At 39.8% G+C, this 17,555-nt stretch overlaps 1 protein-coding gene across 1 annotated transcript in view; it reads right to left on the bottom strand.

Annotated features, from left to right (window-relative positions):
- The window catches only part of LOC122815495 (vomeronasal type-2 receptor 1-like), a gene marked incomplete at its 3' end in the record, with an annotated part of 397,765 nt that overhangs the window by 155,721 nt on the left and 224,489 nt on the right, over positions 1–17,555 (bottom strand). Inside the window, exon 4 of the mRNA XM_044088044.1 lies at positions 12,073–12,903. Coding sequence (XP_043943979.1) covers positions 12,073–12,903 — 831 coding nt within the window. The remainder of the gene's footprint in view (positions 1–12,072; positions 12,904–17,555) is intronic.

The raw sequence follows: 17,555 nt of genomic DNA, 5'->3' as shown, positions 1-17,555 counted from the left end.
GTGGACCTAATACACTACTCTGGTTGAGAAACATAAGTTACTTCCTACATAAATATAAAAATAAATTGTAATGTTTACACATACAAAATGGAAATGGTTCTGTTGAGGCTTGAACCATGAATGACTACAGGCAAGGTGCACACTCTACCCAGTACACTATTGCACTTACACTGATGCTGGATGTCTATTGCTTTTTAACTTATCCTGCCTTTTCAGCTGGGCTAAGCATAGCTAAGTAACGAGCACATCCGGGCAGCTACGCTTAAGCTTTATTGCATAATGTGAATAGCGCGTCATGTAAATGTGTACTGCTGTAGTATCATAATGTAATTAGGTGGAGTTTGAATCCTGCACTTGCTACTGTGTGTGTGTGTGTGTGTGTGTGTGTGTGTGTGTGTGTGTGTGTGTGTGTGTGTGTGTGTGTGTCCCTGGGGAGGAGCAACCTTTTCAGGGGTCCAGGGAAGTAAATAGTGTGGAAAGAAATAGTCAGGAAATTGGCTAGGCTTGTATAGGCCCTAGGGCTGATAGCCTAGTACCAACCTATGAACCTATGAACCATATCTCAAAAAAATGTATTTGTTGTGTTTTTTAATTTGTACCCTTCAGAATATCCATGCTAATGCTGAACATGTTATTTTAGAAACTTTCTGGTTTTGTAGGGACAATTGTCCCTTATGGCTTTGTTCAGATTCTTTACTCTGATGGGTTGGGAGGTGTGTGCTATGTGCTTTTACTAAACCTGTTATTCTATCAACTTTATGGCTTTGTAGAGACGATTGTCCCTTATGGCTTTGTCCAGATTTCTTACCCTGATGGGTTGGGGGTGTTATGAGTGTTCTTGCTGGTTTTAAATTGCTGTACGGCAATTCTAGTGTGCAGGATATGTGTATTGTGAGAACACTGCTCTCAGACATACCCCCTGCAGTCATATACAGACCTGTGTCCATTTTGTAGCATGACAGTACACCTTCATACATATGCACGGCATGCTGATGTGTTGAACAGCCATGGTCGCTTCAGTACAGGAATAAGTTATTCCTGCACAGACATTTGCTGAATCCGAGGGCATATCTCACTGTATCTTCCTCTCCCAGCTCTCCAGTATAGGAGTATCTCCCCAGTCACTTTCTTGGTTCAAAAGCTATCTCTCCAACAGAGAGAACACTGTTAAATGACATAATTCCATTTCCCCTTACCTTCATAACCTTACAGGTGTACCCCAAGGCTCTATTTTAAGCCCTCTTCTGTTTAACAATTTTATCAGCAACCTCCACCAAGCTATCATGCAGGGCTCCCTAGTTTAGTATGCTGATGACTCTACTATAGTCTGCTCTGCTCCCAACACAAATATACTACAACAAACCACCCAAGTAGCATTTTCCACAGTGGAAACTTGGCTTCACAAAAAAAAACCTTTCTTTAAATCCCAAAAAAGCTAAATTTATGGTAATCACTCCCAAGAGAAAGACACATTAAAGCTGACCTCAGTATATTCTCTCTTAACTCTACCAAACTGAACTGGTAACCCATACTAAATTGTTAGGAGTAATAATTGATGAAAACCTCAGATTCAGTCTGCACATCCAAATTAATATAAATAAGACCCACAAAAAACTTGGACTACTCTACAGACGCAAAACGTTCTCTCCCTCCTGACTAAATAATTATTAGCACTATCTTACCTGTTTCTCTCACTAACCTATGGTGCACCTTTACTAAACAACCTGTAGTCCTCCTTGAAATCAAAATTAGAAAAGTGCTATAACAAGATTGCTAAATTTGCTACAAACACTTATGATTCTACTCATCACTCTATTGCCCTAAATAATTACAATGGCTTGAACTCCCCCACTACCTACTCCTCCTTCAGCTTACAACTATTCACAAACCATAAGACTGCCCTGCCCTTAGCTCACTACTCAGCCTTTACAACCCCATTAGGCCTCTGCGATCTGAACACCAACATCTCCTTTTATTTATTTATTTGCATTTGTTTACCAGGATGGTACACTGGGCCACAAGGTGGCCATTTTCAGTGGAGGCCTGGGGAGAAAAGCTCCCCAATGATTTATACAAACAACAAATATATCAAGTACAGCAACAGATGATAATAAAATAGGTTATTAACACAGTAAACTTAGGCAATGACGCCATACAGCCATAAATAAGACTCCTTACTGATACTCATGGTATAAGTAATAGTAGTAAAGAATTATTAGCCAGGAAATAGGAAGGATTTAGGTGGTAGGTAGGATGGAGAAGGAATGACATGGAGGTGGAAGTGTGAGAAAGAAAAAGTCAAGTTATGGAGTGTGAGGAATGGGCACATGAGCATAGCCACTGTGAGGACAGGTGTTGTTTTAAGGATTTTTTGAAGAGACGTGCTGCTGGTGGATCTTAGGGTTTGTGGGAGGGAATTAATAATTTAGCAGTGCAGAAGGAGTGGAGCATTTCGCCAGCAGAGAGGGTTGGTTTGGTAATTTGCAAGAGCATTTGATTCTCTGAGCGGAGGGGTCTGTTTAGGTGGTAGGGTTTAAATAGAGAGGAGAGGGCAGGGCAGCTGGTAGGGTTGAGTATTAGTTTATTAGCTGTAGTTAGCTGTATGTATGTGAGATGATGGGGAAGTTCTAGCCAGTTTAGTATGTGCAGTGAGGCAGAGTGGTGGGATGATTTTTTTTCTGTTTGTGACAAATTTAGCAATTTTGTTATAGCAGGAATTTAGCTTGGATTTTAGGCTGAATTGTATGTTAGTAAAGAGAGGAGCACTGTAGAGGAGAGATGGGAGCAGGAAGGAGCAGGCAAATGACAGTTTTGAGGAGAAGGTGAGGAATGTTTTGTGGTGGTATAGCGTTCCCAATTATTGGTGAGCATTTTTTATATTGTTCTGAACATGCAAGTCAAAGGATAGGTGTTCCTCTATGGTGACTCCTAACAGTTTATGTGTGACATCCTCAATTGTAGTGTGATCCTGGGAGAGTATGGAGAAAAAGTCTTTATAGGAGTGGTTTTCTTGCGGGTGAATAGCATATGTTTTTTTTGGGGGGGGGGCTTAGGTCAAGATGGTTATTAGTCATCCCTATTTCAGTAGAGGTGAGTGCTAACTGGGTAAGTTTCAGGAGTTCAGAAGGAGAGTTGGCACTGCAGATGATTGTGGAGTCATCTACGTACTGGATGACTGTGCCTTGAAAAAGAGTAGAGTGAAAATAATTGATGAAAATGCTGAAAAACAGTGGCCCAAGGATAGATCCCTGAGGAACACCAGTAATAGTACTGAGGAATGGAGAGAGAGAATGTAGCCATTTAGTAGCTTGTTGTCTGCCTGTGAGGTAGTTGGAAAACCAGAGAAAGCTGGAGGGGGACTTTATAAACACATTCTATGAACACCTTCAGGAATGCATGGATCATGCAATCCCAAATAAAACCAAGACCCAATCCTCCAAAGGCAGACGTCCTGTCTGGTGGACCACAGCCGTAAATAAACTATACAATAGAAGGAGGAAGCTACTACATGACAGAGCAAAATCCCAAAAAGGGAAGGCATCTCTGATCAGTATTAGCAAAAAACTATGGGCACTCATAAATCGTTTAAGGCCAGCTTCGAGAGAAAAATTGCACAGGACACTAAGGATAATCACAAGGCTTTCTTTAGTTATGTTAGGAACCTGGGTGGGAATTCCCAGATATGCTCAGAATTAGTCCAAAATGACAAAAAATACACCGAACCCACAGACATTCCCAACATGCTATCTGACAGGTTCAGTGCAAACCCCCCTCCTCCCCACCAAAAGGGCAAATATCTATCCCAGCAGAGTGCTGCCCCCCTGACATCTCAGATGCTCAGGTAAGAGCTTCCCTCTCCAAAGCAAAAAACACAGCATCAATGGGACCAGACGGTGTCCCGGCTGCTACATGAACTCCAAGAAGAGATAAACCCAAACATAAAACTACTGTTCAATCTCAGCCTTACTACAGGATATGTACCCAAAGAGTGGGGTACAGCAACAGTGGTCCCTCTCCACAAAGGTGGTGCCTCAAGGGATACTGGAAACTATCGCCCCATAAGCCTGACTAGCTTGGTCTGCAAAGCTATGGAAAGGATCATCATGGACCTCATAAATAAAGATATTGGGGACCTACAGAGACTGGATCCTACCCAGTTTGGCTTTGTTAAGGGCAGATTCTGCCTCTTAAACCTGGTCGACTTCTTTGAAACAGTCACTAAGGCCATTGATGAGGGGAAGGTGGTCCACAGAACCTACCTGGACCTTGCAAAAGCCTTCAATACAATACCCCACTCGGGCATTATAGATAAGCTCACCAGCTTAAATATAACCCCCTATGTCACTAGATGGGTTGCAAACTGGCTCAAGGACAGAACCCACATGGTTAGAATTGCTGGAGCCATGTCAGACTCCAAACCAGTTACAAGTGGCATCCCACAAGGCTCAGTCCTGGGAACTCTCTTGTTCGGTATATATTTCTCGGAGGTACAGGCCAACACGGAAGGACTGTGGCTGACCAAGTTCACAGATGACTGCAAACTGGGCACCATAATCAACTCTCCAGCCAACACAAGCATCCTCCAAAAGGGCCTCATAGAAACAGACAACTGGTGCCAGAGCCATGGCCTCAAGCTAAATGCCAGAAAGTGTATAGTCATCCCTTTGGCAAAAACAAAGTGCCCACAAATTGCCACATAGGTGGTAATCCATTAAGTACAGAAGAAGTAATTAGGGACCTGGGGACCCAAGTTGATAGCAATCTCTCATTTGACAACCACGTGGCCAAAGTGGTTAGAAAAACATTTTATATAGCCCACCTAATCATGAAGGGATTCACATCTAGATCAGGGGAGGTCATTGTGCCTCTTTTCTCATCCCTCATCAGGCCCATAATTGAGTACAATGCCCCTTTTGAGATGTACCCTACCAGACACCTGCAGCAACTGGAAAGACCCAAAAAGTACCTCACCAAGAGGATCAAAGAGCTCAAACAGATGCCATATGCTGCCCGGTTAAAGAAACTCCAGCTCTACTTAGTGGCATACCGCCTGCTCAGAGGCGATTTGTGCCTGACGTATAAAGCCATGTCCAACCCAGAATTAATGGACATGCTGCACCTCAGAAAATCCAAATCCCATCGAGCCACATGCTCGAGAGACTTGAACCTCAGCACTGAAATAAATAGGACATGCTGGAGGGACAGATTTATAACCCAGAGGCTCCCTTCACTCTGGAATAAAATCCCAGTCCAGGTTAGGCAGAGTCCTTCATTGACTCTCTTCAAGAGGAATCTTGATGAGTGGATGGGAGATCATAGGTTTACCACGGGTATCACTTCTGTGTCACTTTTAGACAGATGCACAGTATACTAACTTCGAAAAAGGGCATAGCAAAATTAATTTAAAATGGGTGGCGAAAGCCAAACACACTCTGGCTAGGCTTATAAATGCCCTAGGGCAGATAGCCTAGTATGAACCTATGAACCTATAGGTTCATACTAGGCTATCTGCCCTAGGACATTTATAAGCCTAGCCAGAGTGTGTGTGGCTTTCGCCACCCCTTGGGATGAGAATACTATGCCCATTTAGGGTTTAGTTTACTGTGCCTCTGTCTAGTAGTGACACAGAGATGACCCCCGGGGTAAACCTACGATCGCCCATCCACTCGTCAAGATTTCTCTTGAAGATAGTTAGTGAGGGGCTCTGCCTAACATGGACTGGGATTCTGTTCCAGAGTGTAAGGAGCCTCTGGGTTATGAATCTGTCCCTCCAGCACGTCCTATTTATTTCTATGTTGAGGTTCAAATCTCTTGCTCTCGTGGCTCTGATGGATTTGGATTTTCTGAGGTGGAGCATGTCCATTAATTCTGGATTGGACATGGCCTTGTACGTCAGGCATAGATCACCTCTGAGTAGGCAGTATGCGACTGAATAGAGCTGGAGTTTCTTCAGCCGGGCAGCATATGACATATGTTTGAGACCTTGAGGAACTTTTGGGGTCTTTCTAACTGCTGCAGGTGTCGGGTAAGATACATCCCAAATGGGGCATTGTACTCAATCATGGGCCTGAAAAGAGAAGAGTACAGGGGCACAATGACCTCTCTTGATCTAGATGTGAATCCCTTCATGATAAGGTGGGCAATATAGAAGGTCTTCCTAACCACCTTGGCAATGTGAGTGTCAAATGAGAGGTTACTGTCGACTTGGGTTCCTAGGTCCCTGATTACCTCTTCCCTACTTAATGGATTACCACCTATGTGGTAATTTGTGGGTACCTTGTTTTTCCCAAAGGGTATGACTATACATTTTTTGGCATTCAGTTTAACGCCATGGCTCTGGCACCAATTATCCGTTTCTATGAGGCCTTTCTGAAGGATGCTTGTGTCCGCTGGAGTATCAATTATGGCGCCCAGTTTGCAGTCATCTGCGAACTTTGTCAGCCACAATCCTCCTATGTTTTCTTGCACCTCGGAAAAATAAATGCCGAACAAGAGGGGTCCCAGGACTGAGCCCTGTGGGACACCGCTTGTGACTGGCTTAGAGTCTGACATGGCTCCAGCAATTGTGACCTTGTGAGTTCTGTCCTTGAGCCAGTTTGCAACCCATATTGTGCCATATGGGTTTACATTTAAGCTGATGAGTTTATCAATGATGCCCGAGTGGGGTATTGTGTTGAAGGCTTTTGCAAGGTCAAGGTAGGCTGTGTGAACTGCCTTACCCTCATCAATGGCCTTAGTGACTGTTTCAAAAAAGTCGACTAGGTTCAAAAGGCAGGATCTGCCTTTGACAAAGCCGAATTGGGTAGGATCCAATGTCTGTAGGTCCCCAATGTCTTTGTTTATGAGTTCCATAATGATCCTTTCCATAGCTTTGCAGACCAGGCTCATCAAGCTTATGGGGCGGTAATTTCCAGGGTCCATAGAAGCACCTCCTTTGTGGAGTGGAACCACTGTTGCTGTACACCACTCTTTGGGTATGTATCCTGTAGTAAGGCTAAGATTAAACAGCAGCCTTATGTGCGGGTTTAGTTCCTCTTGGAGTTCATGTATCACGCAGCCCGGGACACCGTCCAGTCCCATTGATGCTGTGTTTTTAGCTTTGGAGAGGGCAGCTTTCACCTGGGCATCTGAGATGTTAGGGAGGCTACACTCTGCTGGGATAGATATTTCTAATTTTGGGGAGGGCCGCAGAAATTTGCACTGAACCTGTCTGCCAGAATGTTGGCAATATCTGTGGGTTCAGTGTATTTTGTGTCATTTTGGACTAATTCTGAGCATATCTGGGAGTTTCCACTCTGGTTTCTAACATAGCTAAAAAAGGCCTTGTGATTGTCTTTTGTGTCTTTTGTGATTTTTCTCTCAAAGTTGGCCTTGGATGATTTTATGAGTGATCGAAGTTTTTTGCTAGTACTGATCAGAGATGCCTTCCCTTTTGGGGATTTTGCTCTGTCATGTAGTAGCTTCCTCCTCCTGTTGTAAAGTTGAACCTATAAACCTATAAACCCAAATTACCTGCAGGCAAGTTACTATACTCTTAGAACATTGCCAGAATATAGAATAACCTACCTAGATTTAGCCGCTTACAAAAAAGCCCATCTAACTTCACAGCTGCACTGTACAATCATTTCCATTCCAGTTGGACATGTAACTGTTCAATTCCTTCCTCTGACATTACATAATCTACCATTTGAATCCAAATCTGTTTTTATCTAGTTTCTGCTCCAACTTTTGTTTTCGTGACACTTCCAAACAAACGTTTAACTACTTAATTCCCTCTCCCACTTTCTCTTAACCTCCAGCCACTTCCCCCTCTTCTCTCCATCCATGCAATTGCTTTCTCCCTCGTTCTTCTTCCTCCAGTCCTATTTCGTTCCTTTTTTGTCCATGCAGTTTCCTTCTCCCTCGTTCTTCTTCCTCCTGTCCTATCTCGTTCCATTTTGTCCATGCAGTTTCCTTCTCCCTCATTCTTCTTCCTCCCGTTCTGTCTCGTTCCATTTTGTCCATGCAGTTTCCTTCTCCCTCGATCTTCTTCCTCCTGTCCTATCTCGTTCCTTTTTTGTCCATGCAGTTTCCTTCTTCTTCCTCCTGTTCTGTCTCGTTCCTTTTTTGTCCATGCAGTTTCCTTCTCCCTCGTTCTTCTTCCTCCTGTTCTGTCTCGTTCCTTTTTTGTCCATGCAGTTTCCTTCTCCCTCGTTCTTCTTCCTCCTGTCCTATCTCATTCCTTTTTTGTCCATGCAGTTTCCTTATTCTTCCTCCTGTTCTGTCTCGTTCCTTTTTTGTCCATGCAGTTTCCTTCTCCCTCGTTCTTCTTCCTCCTGTCCTATCTCGTTCCTTTTTTGTCCATGTAGTTTCCTTCTCCCTCATTCTTCTTCCTCTTGTCCTATCTCATTCCTTTTTTGTCCATGCAGTTTTCTTCTCCCTTGTTCTTCTTCCTCCTGTCCTACCTCGTTCCATTTTGTCCATGCAGTTTCCTTCTCCCTCATTCTTCTTCCTCCTGTCCTATCTCGTTCCTTTTTTGTCCATGCAGTTTCCTTCTCCCTCGTTCTTCTTCCTCCTGTCCTATCTCGTTCCTTTTTTGTCCATGCAGTTTCCTTCTCCCTCGTTCTTCTTCCTCCTGTCCTATCTCGTTCCTTTTTTGTCCATGCAGTTTCCTTCTCCCTCGTTCTTCTTCCTCCTGTCCTATCTCGTTCCTTTTTTGTTCATGCAGTTTCCTTCTCCCTCGTTCTTCTTCCTCCTGTCCTATCTCGTTCCTTTTTTGTTCATGCAGTTTCCTTCTCCCTCGTTCTTCTTCCTCCTGTCCTATCTCGTTCCTTTTTTGTTCATGCAGTTTCCTTCTCCCTCGTTCTTCTTCCTCCTGTCCTATCTGTTCCTTAACATCCTACTTACTTTTCCCAGCCTAATCTCTCATCTTCCTCTTTTCCCCTTTCCTTTTCTCTTTCGTTCTCCACTATGTATTACAAAGTTCTTCTCTTATGCCTTTCTCTCTATACATATGCTTTATTACTCTATGTAACGTCTGGATTTACATGCATTCCTTGGTGCTCATAACCATGTAATATTGAACTATTTTCTTTTGGCTAGTATTATGTCATGTTATTATTGTTTATGAATGTGTTTTACTTTTCCTCGGGCCTCCACTGAAAATGGGCTTATTTTGGCCCAGAGGACTTTTCCATAAACAAATGTGAATAAATAAATAAATAAATATTAACCTCATGCTATATATAAATCAGCTATTTGCAACAAAATTAAAACATTTTGTAGATATTCAGTATTAAAGGTTCACAACTGAATTTGCGAAGTGCCTGTGCTCGACCGGCATTTGGTCGAAAGGCATTTTTCAAACGGGCAGAATACCGAACCAGAAAACATCAACTGCACTACAGTGAATAGGTAGTGCAGTTCGATTATTTGAGTGAATGGAGATTGTGGTTCATTAAGGAACAGGGAATTAACCCATTTCCTTACTGCAGTGTGATCTCGGAGTTGGTATATATAGTTTGCAGGAAGTGAGTGGGCACAGCCCCCCACATGGGTGGTGCAAGGGAGCTTGCTCCCCTGCAAAATAGTAAAACACGCATACCTTTGACTGTGGAATGTCATGATATGGTAAGCTGCATAGCATGGGTGACTGACATCACCTCCTGTGATGCTGAATACATCGAACTCTGGGTGCTGACATATTCAGTTTCAACCTAGCGGCTTTTTCGACGTTCCGGATTCCACATTTTGGGTCGACCATGTGACCTGTCGATGTATGCAGATTTGGAATAGCAATAGTAAATCGTATTAAACAATCAGGAAAAGCAATTATTTGACAGTACAAAAATTAAAACAAAAGTTCATCAAAAGTTGATCAGCTCAAATTTTAGCTTTCCCTATTGAAGCCTAGACCCAAGGTTTGTAACACTTGTCACTAAGAGTTGGGGGGACCAGATGTCATATCAAGACAAATTCTGTTCCCTTGGTAATTATAACTATCAGTGACTGGGCTGCTTTTTGGTAAATTGTACATACGTACAATCATACAAATATTTCAAGCAGGGCATTAATGTCCTTTTAGTTTGCTAATATACCAAAACACTTGTTCCCATAATGTGTCCAGGCTGTTCTTAAAATATCTAAATAAGTACTTGCTTTAATGGAATTTGGTAGTCTGTTCCATGCATCAGCTACTCTGTCAGAGGACCAATTAGTAACTTCTCATTCCTATAGAACCTTCTACATGGGTTATCTGATGATTCTCTAGTACCTTTTGATAACCCCAAACATTCCCGGAGGTAGTCGTCCCTAAATGCCCTATATACCTGAATAAGATCTCCTCTTAGATATCTGTAAGAGACACTGTACAAGTTCAGATATTTTAGTCTTTCATAATAACTTAAATGTTCACATCCATGGATGCCCTTAGTATATTTCTGCTGTACTCTTTCCAGTTTATTCATGCTTGTTTTCTTATAGGGTTTCCATATTGTTATTCCACACTCAAGTCTGGGTCTAATGTAACTAACAAACAATTACTTCATTATCTTTGATTTTCTAGACTTTATAAATCTTTTTGCATAACCTATAGTTCTGTAAATATCATTAACCAATTGGTTGATATGATTAGAAAAAACTCATATATGTATGTACCCATACACCCAGGTCCTTAAAAGTGTCTACACTTTCAATCACTGTGTGCTGTATTAAATACTCACCTTTCAGTTTATGTCTCCCAAATCTCATATGCTTAGTTTTTGATGTATTTATCAGCATATTATTCTACTGTGCCCAAATGGTCAATTTAGTCAAGTTATTTTGCAGACATGCCTTATCTGCAACACATGTAATCAGTTTACCCAATTTCAGGTCATCTGCAAATTGACTGTAGAACACCTCAGATGTAAAAGTAAGGTCTGAAAGATACAATCTAAACAAGTAAGGGCCTAGGACAGAGTCCTGTGGGACACCCTGACTGTAACCAAGGATTTCACCTGTCCAGTTGGTGTGTGATACTTGCCATGTCCTATTTGTGAGCCATGCAGCTATCCATCTTATCAAGAGTACATCAATACCTAGTTGAACTAATTTATCGATCAGTGTTTTGTGAATGACCCTGTCAAATGTTGAAGTTAAATCTATATAAATTACATCACAGCACAATTTTTCATTCATAGCTGTTATTATATTGTTATAGAACATCATGTTACAGGTGGTAATACATCTGTTTTCAACATATGCATGCTGATATATGGTTGCAAGTCCCATTCTATCCAGTTCTGACAATAACTTGTCCAATACTACATTCTCCATTAATTTTCCACAACATGAAAGTAATCTTAAGGGTCTATATGATTCTGGGTTTGTCCTACCCTTTAAAGAATGGTTTAATAAGCACATCTCCAATCTTGAGGAATCTCCCCATATTTATATGACCTAGATATAATGGTACTGTAAGTTTTTGCTGAAGTGTTTCCAGGTCATTGTTACTAATTCCGTCTCTTCCCTGTGCTTTGTTTGGATCCAGTTTGTGCAGTTCTTTTTCAATATAAGCTAATTTGATTCCAGTATTTGGGGTTACCTGGGTGTCACTAGGACAACTTAGGACCCCTTTTATGGAGCCAAACTATTTTGCATAAGATTTTGTAAATATATCTATAATCTGTTGTGTCTGAGAATAAATGTTAGAATCTGCACACATTTTATCAATTTGTGAGTCTTTACTCCTTCCACATCTTATGTATCTATAAAAAACTTTCCTATTATGCTAAATATCTCTATATACATTTTCTTCAAATTTTTCTTGATTTTCTCACACTATGCTTAATCTGTTTATGCAGTTTGTTTATTTCAGTTTTCAGAATTGTAGTTCAATCTTCCTTCCATTTCTTATATTTTTTGTCTCTCACCTTAATCAGATATCTTGTTCTTATGAAAATATATCCCTCTAATGTTGTATTCCTAGATCCTGATGTTAATAACTACACAAAAATGGAAATTCTTCAATATAAATCATGTTTAAAATAAACAGAGATAGCACAGCAGAAAAAAATGTATTTAATTCTTGCAAAGAAGAAACAGCTTTTTTACCTGCCAAGGATGAAAATCATAAATACTAGAACAGGATCCATTTACAAATGGCCCCCTTGGAGATGTGCACAATGACAGGTCATGTAAGGCATGAGCCAGCATATACGCAGCATTGTGAACACTGTAGGTGTAGCGGAATTCCTCTTCCTCCTCATATACAGGCTTCCCAAGTACAGTTAAGCTCTTGTTACCTGAGCAAGGTATTGTTTCTTGTTCTGCTTCCTGCCTTGTACTATTGTCCAGCCAGGAACAACCAAACACACTTGACCAGAACTCTTTGAAAAAAATATCATCTGTGTAATGAAGAGGCTGGATTTCGTACAAGAACTCCCTGAATCCTGGGATGTCACCTTTATGAGCATAAAGACTTATTGTGCCATTTAAAAGCTTTTGCCTTACAGCTTTTGAAAAACCAGGAGAAACTGACCATCCAGTAGGACTCAGCCAGACAATATGTTTTACATTATGTTGGTAAAGGTCTTCCATTAGCTTATACATTGGCTCATACCTAGAGTAAACCAGGATGACCTTCACAGATGTTGTCCTTATCAGTTCAACTACATGCTGAATTTTTTCTTGTGTATTTTGTACATAGATTGTTTCTAGAAATGCCACACAGAATCCATTTTGCTGAAGTACGTCCTTTGCTCTCTGTGCTCCCAGAACACCATACTCTTTATCAGAAGCCAAAATTCCAATCCAGTTCCAACCAAAGTGAAGAATGAAATATGCTAAAGCAAGTGCACCAAAGGAATCACTTGGTAATGTGCGGAAAAATGATGGGAAAGTGCTCCTGTCACTCAGTGTGGAAACCACAGAACCATATGCAACCTGTAACAAGTAAAAAAAGGGACAAGTCCCAAAGCCCAGAAATTGTAGAGCTATGGCTGGCATTTGAAGCATAATTTTTGCCAGTAACATATAACACACATTTAGGAATTAGATTTTTAGTTTATACACATGTATACATTATAAATTATATATATATATATATATATATATATATATATATATATATATATATATATATATAGGTTTACTATCCTGTAAGCGATATATATATATATATATATATATATATTTAGGTTTACTATCCTGTAAGTGAAGTGGACTCAGTCGAGTGGTCATATCATCAACCCATTTCTCTGAAAACTCACATTGCCAAAGTCTGGTATTGCCGAAATACAGATGGAATGAGACCTAGGGACGAGCGAGAACATGGGTCAAGATAGGGTCGCAATTTGTACTTTGGCAGTATTGGAATTTGACATTGCCAATGTTTTTGTTTTGGGTTTCACACGAAGTGGATTCCACTACATGATAATAAATATATATATATATATATATATATATATATATATATATATATATATATATATATATACACATACATACATACACATACACATATATAACATAAAACCCTTAAAAGCTTTATGTCTGCATAGTAGAATACACAGGTGTAACAGCAGTACCCCTGTAAAAGTACCTAAAAGGAGTATTCACTACTTTACATTATGCTTGCTGAAGGGGCGACAGAAAAAGTTGTGCTGTGTGACCTGCTTTATTTCTGATTTACTATCTTTCAGCTATAACTGCTGTATCCCTACTATTACCCTATCACCCTCTGCATGCTTCTTGAAAGACTGTGGTATTATGTTACAGTACTCACTTACTTTCCGCTGTGGCGACACCTAACCGGGAAAAGCCAAAAGACACAAACAAACAAACTCACTTAGGTAACCTGTCCAATTAACTCATCATAGTTTTAATGGAAAGTATGTTCTAATGGTACACTGAGCTCTCCATCCATACCATAATAGGTATTTTCCCTCCTCTATAGTCTTTTTTTTCATCTTGAGTTTCATGTTATCATGCTGACTTCACTTACCCCTGTTTTTCATTCCTTATATTGTCCTTCTAAGCTTTCTTTGACCTTCTGATAAGCGTGATATTCTGATCTCACTCATAGGTATGGAATAGAACACAGCACTTCAATTGTGTTCTGACTGGGAATCTGCAGCTAATATAAACTCTCTGTTTCTATAGCATCCTAGTCTCTTAAGGATAAGTCCCTTTTTTGTTTAATGTTGGAAAAAATATTTTTCTGGCTTGTACCTGGTAGGTCATTTTGGCACAGCCACATCAATAAAAAAAGATCATTGCACAATGCTCACTGCAAATAAGTCAGTTCACAGGCAGGTGAGAAATGTCTGCATCTGCATTAATTTTATATATGCATGTACAACTTATTATTGCATTGCAAAACGTCTACTGCCTTGAACTAAACAATACTTTAGTCTTTTCTCAGTAAAAAATAAACATAACAAAAGCATATCAATCAAATCATGTGTAGCAGTTGGCACAGAGGGTTAAAGCTGTGAGATATAGTTGCTTAATTAATTTGTCCATTCTGTGACCTTGAGGAAGTCACTTAACCAGAGAATGCTTGAGAGAGCCACTGGGAATTTAGGGTAGGCATCTCAATTATCCTCATGGACAGCACGTACCCTGGCTACTTATAACCCCCCTACAATCAATAACTTTACACAACCCAAGAGAGCTCTTAAATATGCATAAACTAACATTTACTAATTACAACAAAGGCACACACCCGTTTTGGATAATTTGTATATTTAATTGCTGCAGCCAAAATATGGAACTCCATCCCACCAGACATTAGAGCCAAGCATAATCTCCATCAAATCGAAGGTTTGTTTTTCTCATTAATAAGTGGTGGTGCTTATGTGAAAAGTCACTCTAACTGGCATCTTCCTCTTTACATTTACTTAGCATCTAATTATCTCATTCTTATACAAATGTAGTAAATGTTTAAATACATAACTATAAAATGTGACCTCTAACAAATCTATGTCTGGATAAAAACATACTGCTTCACTATTTCATATGTGCTCTATATTTTCCACCAATACCTGACCTCCTTATAAACACCCTGTGTTATCACTATACTATTTTCTTAGATTACCTACGATCCTTATCACTAAACCTACCTGAATTTATTTGTTCGTTAGGATTACTTAAGTGGTTTCAGCAATGGTTCCATTTTTATTTTTTGAATGTAGGTATACCTGGTTGATACTGCATGTAGACATATCTACTGATATTCTTTGTTCATTATGATTACTTACACAATCTCAGTAATGTTTTCTACTTTCATTTTATGTATGCCTGCGTATCTGTTTGATATATCATGCATGCATTTGTCTATCTGCATTTCTTTGTTCATTATGATTACTTACACAATCTCAATAATGTTTTCTACTTTCATTTTATGTATGCATGCGTATCTATTTGATATATCATGCATGCATTTGTCTATCTGCATTTCTTTGTTCATTATGATTACTTAAGCCATCTCATCACTATTTTCTGTTTTCTTTTTATGCATGCATGTATGCCTATTATAAATATTGTAATCACATATGCCTGTTTTATACTTGCATGTACGTATGTCTATTTTTCATATATTCTATGACTGCGTATGTCTTGAGAGGAGGTACTGCAGCACATCTAGCTGGGGTTTTATAAATGATAATATCTCATTTGTGGATATCAAACTAATTTATACAAGATGCTGGTGTTAAAAATGTATTAGAACTGTATGTCAAGTGTGTATCAAACTGCTTTGTACAGATATATGTTTGTGTTCAAAAGGTATTTTGTAGAATGCTTGTGCCTAAAATGTATCCACAGTGTGCCCTACTGCAAGAAAACAGAAATGTACCTGCACTATTGTAACTATTTAAATGTATATGTTAACAAAGGAAACTGGAAGACAGGAGGTTAGTCTCAACCCAGCAAACTTTAGAAAAATATCTGAAATTAAATTACTTTATAGGCTAGTCCATAAAGAAGTTTTCAATGTAGCTAGAGACACAAAGTCTGTACTATAAAGCTTTCTATATTGTCTTTGTAGTGAACTAATTGCTACTCTGAACGCATGAAGGAATGCAATTGTTTTATGACTTCCAGCATCTGCTGAAGATCTGAGCAAAAACCTTTGTATGAGTATTTTTACAGGTAGATGCTAAATACTGCCAGATTCAGCCATGCAGGTCTGCATGAGAACTATCAGATGACTAGAAATGATGTCAATCTGCAAGCTATCCCAGCAGTAATAGCTTAGATATTATTTTGAGAAGTCTCTTAGTGAAACAGGGCATTCTACATTCTGTCTTGGACCTGAAAACAAAAAGAAGAACTATTCGCCACATTTGCCTTGCTCTAGTAGTAAGTTTTTAGGGTATAATAAATCTATTAGATTCAGTGAAGCTTAGTTTAGATTTTGTTTTTCTTTATTTGTGTGAGCCTGTACTGCAATGTTATTTTAAATATTTCCTGACGTCCTGAACTCTGAGGTCACTGTGAATATATATTTAGTATTATCTTGTTTTTCATTATTTATTATTAAATATATTTAAACATTTCATTGTAGCTGATCTGTATAGTGGTATTTAAGTTTTGAGAGTACCTGCATATTTATTTGGTGGCACTATGTGGGCCACTCCTAATAGCCTTGTTCTTTGTCAAACTATCATTTCTATTAATATTAATATTAATATTACACAGTAAAATTGGTCATCCTTGGTTAAGGGCCTTAAAGTAGCTGTCCAGGAGTGACCGGTGGCAGGTGGAAATACCTTATTGTCTGGGCAGAAGGGGGCATAGCTAGTAAACCTGTGCCTGCCTTTCCCAGGTGTGTGTGTGTGTGTGTGTGTGTGTGTGTGTGTGTGTGTGTGTGTGTGTGTGTAAATGAAACCTCAAAGAGTATGGGTGTCAGCTACTTGGGCAGGGATGTGAAGCACTGGTTGAACAGAGAGGGTGCTGGAGGTCTTGGCTTGGTCACTCAGCTGAGGTCTCAACTCTATAGCTGTGCCAGTGAGGAATCTTATTGAGGATCCAGAGAAAGGGTGAGAAACCAGCCCTGGACTGACTTTGATCTCTGTGTGGTCTTAAGGGGGGGGGGGTTGCACTTGATGCAGAGAGCTGCATCTGGAAATACTGTTTGTGTCCCTGTCATCCTTCCAGTGAACATCCCCCACAGGTGCCAGTGGAGAGGATTAAGGCTCCTTGATTACTGGTCCAGTGGAGGGTCATCACAGCGTACACTAAACGTTTATGCACATACATCTCTGTTGTATCATTAATGGGTATTTTCCTCCATGGGCCTACATTGAAAAGGGGCTCTTTGGTTCAGCTGGACCATCCCAGTAAACAATCTGGTAATGAAATAAATAAATAAAATAACTCAAATATTTACTTTTCAATTACACTTTATTCTTTTAGTATCATTTTCTTATTAAGTCTTCTACTGGTTTAAACACACACTTTTCTTAAGTCTGAATTGACACAATGTTTTCTCCTTTTCACTGATTTTGATTTAAAGCTTGGTCTCTAAGCCGGTATCAATAAACAGAGGCAGCCATATGCAAATTGCTTCCCTATTAAATAAATGAATGTTC

The sequence above is a fragment of the Protopterus annectens genome, chromosome 1.part1 (assembly GCF_019279795.1).
Source record: "Protopterus annectens isolate FY-2018-M chromosome 1.part1, PAN1.0, whole genome shotgun sequence".
Classification (NCBI taxonomy): Eukaryota; Metazoa; Chordata; order Ceratodontiformes; family Protopteridae; genus Protopterus; species Protopterus annectens.
The sequence above is the reverse complement of the archived record's forward strand: the minus strand, read 5'-3'. Positions and strand labels throughout refer to the sequence as shown.